The sequence below is a fragment of the Rosa rugosa genome, chromosome 3 (genome assembly GCF_958449725.1).
Source record: "Rosa rugosa chromosome 3, drRosRugo1.1, whole genome shotgun sequence".
NCBI classification, from domain to species: domain Eukaryota; kingdom Viridiplantae; phylum Streptophyta; class Magnoliopsida; order Rosales; family Rosaceae; genus Rosa; species Rosa rugosa.
In genome coordinates this window covers 39,247,793-39,253,182 of record NC_084822.1, presented here as the reverse complement: position 1 = coordinate 39,253,182, position 5,390 = coordinate 39,247,793, and the positions used below count along the sequence as shown (strand labels likewise).

The 5,390-nt window shown below is 39.5% G+C and overlaps 1 protein-coding gene across 1 annotated transcript; it reads left to right on the top strand.

The window, feature by feature from the left end:
- Positions 1-3,420: 3,420 nt before the first annotated feature.
- On the top strand, positions 3,421-4,617 carry LOC133737705 (F-box/kelch-repeat protein At3g23880-like). Its single transcript, XM_062165211.1, has one exon. The coding sequence runs from the start codon at positions 3,445-3,447 to the stop codon at positions 4,615-4,617; it is 1,173 nt and encodes a 390-aa protein (XP_062021195.1). The 5' UTR covers positions 3,421-3,444.
- The last annotated feature ends 773 nt before the right edge of the window (positions 4,618-5,390 follow it).

Below are 5,390 nucleotides of genomic sequence, written 5' to 3'. Positions count from 1 at the left end.
TGACGAAGCCTTTGTTTTGGCTTCCCACAGACGGCGCCAATGTTAACGTTAGTGACCGAGGGGTCTCTAGTTAGCTTTAGAGAGAGAGAGAGAGAGAACGACACAAGAAGTATAGTGGTTCATTTCCCGCCTTAGCGGGAAACTACGTCCACTTGAATGTGTACTAGTATGTCGAGCCTTGCGGCCTAACAAGATTACAAGAGATGTAATGGAATGTCTTTCTAAGTGGGAGGAGAGTTCCTTTTATAGGTGAAGGAGTGCTCTTCCTTTACATTTTCTTAGATGTGGAACAAGAACCCACTATTCTAGTATAGAAATGCATATTGTGGAGGCAACTTGGCAAGGCCGGAAAGGTGGCTTCCCGGCGACGGATTTGCGACTTCCGGATACCGTAGCGTAGCTTGAACATAGGGCTACAAGATGCAAGTAGCGGTTGGGTCTCACCATGGCTTGTGGGTGTCCCAAAGAGGGTGTTACTTATGCTTGGTGATGTAGTAAATACTCCATATTGTTGGAGGTATATGTACAGTTATTAAGTTAACAACGATTGAGTCAGTTGCCATACTGATTGCTCGGTAAAGGAGGTTGGTTTGTTATTGAGTTAACAACGATTGAGGTGGTCACTCTAATGAATGAAGCTACCTGCAGATGCGAGAGTATGGAGTTTGTGATTATTACTACGATTTTGATTGTGTGGTTTTAATGTAATCTCCAGAACTAAACTATACGCAGGAGTTACTATGAATTTGATTGGCCTTGATTTAAATTGTGATTGCCTTGTTTTCTTCTTGAATTTATTGTCGAGGATTCAAATGATTTGAAGGGTCACGGTAGAGATGATTGTTCTCTATGGAAAGAAACGGGAAATGATTTATGAGGTCACAAGGATGACAAATGCTTCCTACTGAGAGGAAAGGATTGCTATTTCGTGATTTTGTCGTTAAGATGTACTATAATGATTTGAAATGTCACTGAGGTGACAACTACCTTTTGGTTGAGAAAAAAGAAGTATGATTTTGTAATTCCCCTGTGCGCGTTAAAATGATTTCAAACATTACTTGAGGTGGTTTTGTTTGATTATGATTCGTGTAATTGGATGCTGGTTTAAGAATCAGAGCATGTCGGTTTTAGTCACGAGTTGGCTTACGTAAGCAGGACATAAAACTGACGGTTATAGTTGTGTTATATGCTTATCGTTTGTTTAGGGTTGAGATGACTTAAACATGCGCTTCTGTTTTGTTGCTTTGATACTCAAACAAGCTTAAAAAAAGCTTGTCGGGTTTGTTGTTGCAACGCAGTGCACTATTCAATGAAGTAGGGGGTTTATCCTACAGGTTAGAGTGAACGTGGTTGAAGCTGAGGTTCATTGCTGTTGCAGTTATAGGTTAGGAGACTTAAATGTTGTCTTACACTTATTAATTTTCCGCTGTGTAGTGAGTGAGTTTACATACTGAATGGTTGTTTCAATTTATATTTGTAAACTTGGTATAATGTAATATGTGACTCTAAAGAACGAGTCTGTATTGACATTAAGGGTTCAAGGCATCTTCATTTACTTGTTTTAAACAAAATTTTTTACAGGTATTTAGTGTTAATATATATATATGAACCATTACGCCCGGAGTATTTGTGATTGTTATTTTGTATTATTATTTGTGCTTAAAATCGGGGCATGACATAAGATTTGTGTTCTTGTTGTTGTGGTGACTCTATATGGAACCAAACCAATAAATCTCAAATCAAATTCTTATAATTTCATTCATATTCGTGTCGTGTTATTGTATTGTATGCAATTTGCTAGGTCTACTTAGATAGGAACTTGGCTGTTACTTGCCCTTTTTTTCTATCTTTAAGGGTAATTCTAGCCTTTGGACTATTTGACTCCAATGATAGAAATTTCTACTTCAAGAAAAAAGAAACACAACTTTGTTAAACTTTTTCTCTCAAACCCTAGAACGCGTCGCACGCGCCTAGGACTTCCTCGACCTTTTCTTGGGCTCGTCCGACGACACGTTCCGGTAGTGTTGTCGTCGGACGGGTTGTTGGTTATTCTCACCATTCCTCTTCGAAGTGTGATTGAATGCTTGGTTGTGAGCGTAGTGACTGTTCGAGACCGATGGCAGGAGGAATTGCAGCAACTAGTGGAGAGTCGTTTGGGTTTCACTATTGGATACTCTTGGTTGATCCGGTTCTAGTCAGAGCGGTGATGGAGGGCTATCGGATCTGGGTGAGTTGGCTGGGGCTGGGTGTTGGTGCAGTGGAAGAAGGGCTGGGCTCTCCTCTGTTTGATGGGTGTCTGAGTGGTAGGAGTTTGAACCTTGATCTGGGTTACACAAGATCTAATTTGGGTTCCCCCGAAAGTCTGATGGTCGGAATTATTGGTATGGGAGGCGACGATGGTGGGGTAACGACGGTGATCCGACTAGGGTCGTGATGGGCTTGAGGCGGTGTGACTGGACTGGTGATGTTATAGCAGTGGTTGGGTGCAAGGTTTGGTGATTTGGTTGAAGCAGTTTTGTGGGCCCAACTAGGCCTAAAATTATTTTTCTTTTGTTTTACTTTTTTGGTCTATTTTACTTTTCTAGTTAATGGTGGCTTTATGCCGGCTATAAGTCCCTACTGATTTATGATAGGGCGACGTGGGCTTTGTCCCGGACTTTGTCCTAGTTAGACGGCGAATTCTTTACTTCTTCAAATGGTCACAATCTCCTAGTGGCAAGATGAAACTAAGTGTTAGCGGTTTTATATTCTGGTGGAAACATAGTAGGAAAGCTGATTTTATTAGTATATTATGGCTTTAAGTAAGCATTTACTTTCCGGTATTGTCACCACCACATTTGTAAAGCGAATAGAGTAGGCAGAAGTGCATTATTCGCTAATTGGTACTTGTTAGAATATATATCTTTTGTGGAGACTCTCGGTATTATTTCAGGACGCTCTCCTCATGTTATTGTAATATGGGGTTTAGGTATCATGGGGGGACATGTTTTGCAGTTTCATTAATGAACAAGGCTTAAAGGAGGCTGTACTGGCCCTCTTTCAAAAAAAGAAGAAGAAGAAGAACTTGTCAAATCCCTCTTTTTCATAGTAAAGTAAAATTGGAATCCTAATTTGATTTGGACAGAATATGCAGTCGGAGAATTAGTAGTGCAAGCTAGTAAAGTCAAGTAGATAGGATTTAGGACTCCCTCTTTTGCTAATCCTTTCTCGCCCTAAATGATTCTGGACTCAAATTTCTGATATCCACACCAATAAAATCTTGTGTGAATGGGAGTAGTCGTTGTCATATCTCAGAAATCAGAATTACAGGGGAATTAGGACTCTTAAGAAGACAGGATTTAGGACGGGTGTCCCCAAATCTATAAAAGCAAACCCTCAGCTCATTATTCTAGCATTAGATCGAAAATGTTAGCCAAAACAAAAAAATTAAAGACCGCGACATCCATGGAAGCCCTTCCTGAAGAGATCATACATGTAATCTTCCTGAGGTTACCCATCAAATCTTTACTCAAATGTACAGCAGTATGCAAGACATGGAACTCTATAATCTCAACCTCTAGTTTCATCGACACCCACCTCCACCTCAACTGCAGAGACGGCCAACTCCTCTTGCTACAGGCTTTTTCATCACCTGCAGATAGGAGGGAGCCTTTCTCGTTACATCGAGATAACCCTTCGTTCGATGAGTATACCAAGCTTAGAAATCCATTCTTAGCTTACGATAGGACACAAGCTGCTATCTCCAAAAAAAGATCAATAGCTTTAGGTAGTGAGCCTATCAATGTTGTCGGGACTTGTAACGGGCTGGTATGCCTTGTTGCTCGTGACTTTACTGTGTTAATTTGGAACCCTAGTATTCGAAAGTTCGTGGTTTTGGCCAGGCCTAGTGTCACCTTCATCAGGGATGATAATCCTAGAATAAGTTATGCCTTCGGTTATGATTCGTCCACCAATGACTATAAGGTTTTGAGAACTGTGAGTTATGTTCAGGGAGCTCGTTCATGTGAAGTCGAGATTTGGTCATTGGCCCGTGGCTCTTGGAAGAGTCTAACTGCTTCCATTGTTATTCCTGGTGACAACCCCTGTTATCCCAAAGCTTTTCTTCATGACACTCATGCTTTTGTCAATGGTGCTCTGCATTGGTTTCATCATTATAAGATGATAAACTACCACGATTCCATTGTTTCCTTTGATATTTCAAGTGAATCATTTGGCGAAATGACAATGCCTGCATTCTGGGGAAATAGAGAGATTTGCTTAATTTCAAGATACAGGGACTCCCTTGCTTTCTTTGAACAAGAATTTACTGATGTATTTCGTCTTGATGTATTTCGTCTTAGCATGTGGGTGATGGAAGAGTATGGTGTGGCAAACTCCTGCACTATTATTTTCACTATGGACTTCCATCATATAACATATCCATATCCACGGCCGCTATGGTTCAGAAACAGTGGTGATGTAGTGCTCGAGTGCATTCAGGGAGTGCTGAAATCGGTGGATTCTAAGACCAAAAGCACTACTGATTTTCGAATCAATGGGTATGTGTCTTACGACTTTATGGATTATTTTGTAGAAAGCCTTGTATTACTAGACAAACCCAATGCTATTTCATACTAAAGAAAATAATAAGTTTGGATGTAATCATAAAAAAAAAAAAAAAAAAAAAAAACAAGTTTGGATGTAAATCATGTAATTTGAGCTAGCAATTTTACTTAAATCATATGGACTTGATATTTCATATTTATTCTTATGCTGCTTAAATGTTATTTGCAATCATTCCCAAAAAAAAAAAAAATTGTTATTTGCAATCGATTTATTTAAAATAAATCATACATGGAGCTGATTAGTACTCCTTACTGGCCATGAAGTTGTTTGATGTAAATCCTAAGTTGGAAAGTTGGGTCTAGTATATCTTAAACCCATCATACTTATCCACAACCAAGTGTAGAGATGGTAAGACATCGAGTAACTCTGTGAGGGTCTTGTCCAAGAGAGGTCCTGTGTTCTACTATTGTCAATAGCGGTGGTGAAGCACACCAAAGTCTAAAGTATAGCGCCTTTATGTGTGACCTATGCTGAATGACACCTCAACAGTTTCTTGAGAGATCATCCTCTTCATTTTGAGTTTTTTTTTAATTAATATTTTTTTTTTTCGCAAATTGAATATGGAGGTTGGGTTGGGGCTACTCCATGCCAATTTGGGATGTTCTTAACTAGATTGTACCTCCTTTATGCCGGTCTTCTTCATTGGCAAAGAATGAAATTGCACTATTTTAATCCATTCCAATGACTTATGGTCAAGAAGAAACTTCATTAATAATGAAACTGCTTACAATGAATTTTAGGCAACAATCTGCAACAACATTCCAACATGGAAGCTCTTACACAGA

Excerpts from the sequence above, each read along its gene's own strand:
- LOC133737705 (XM_062165211.1), top strand. The coding sequence starts at position 3,445 with ATGGAAGCCCTTCCTGAAGAGATCATACATGTAATCTTCCTGAGGTTA.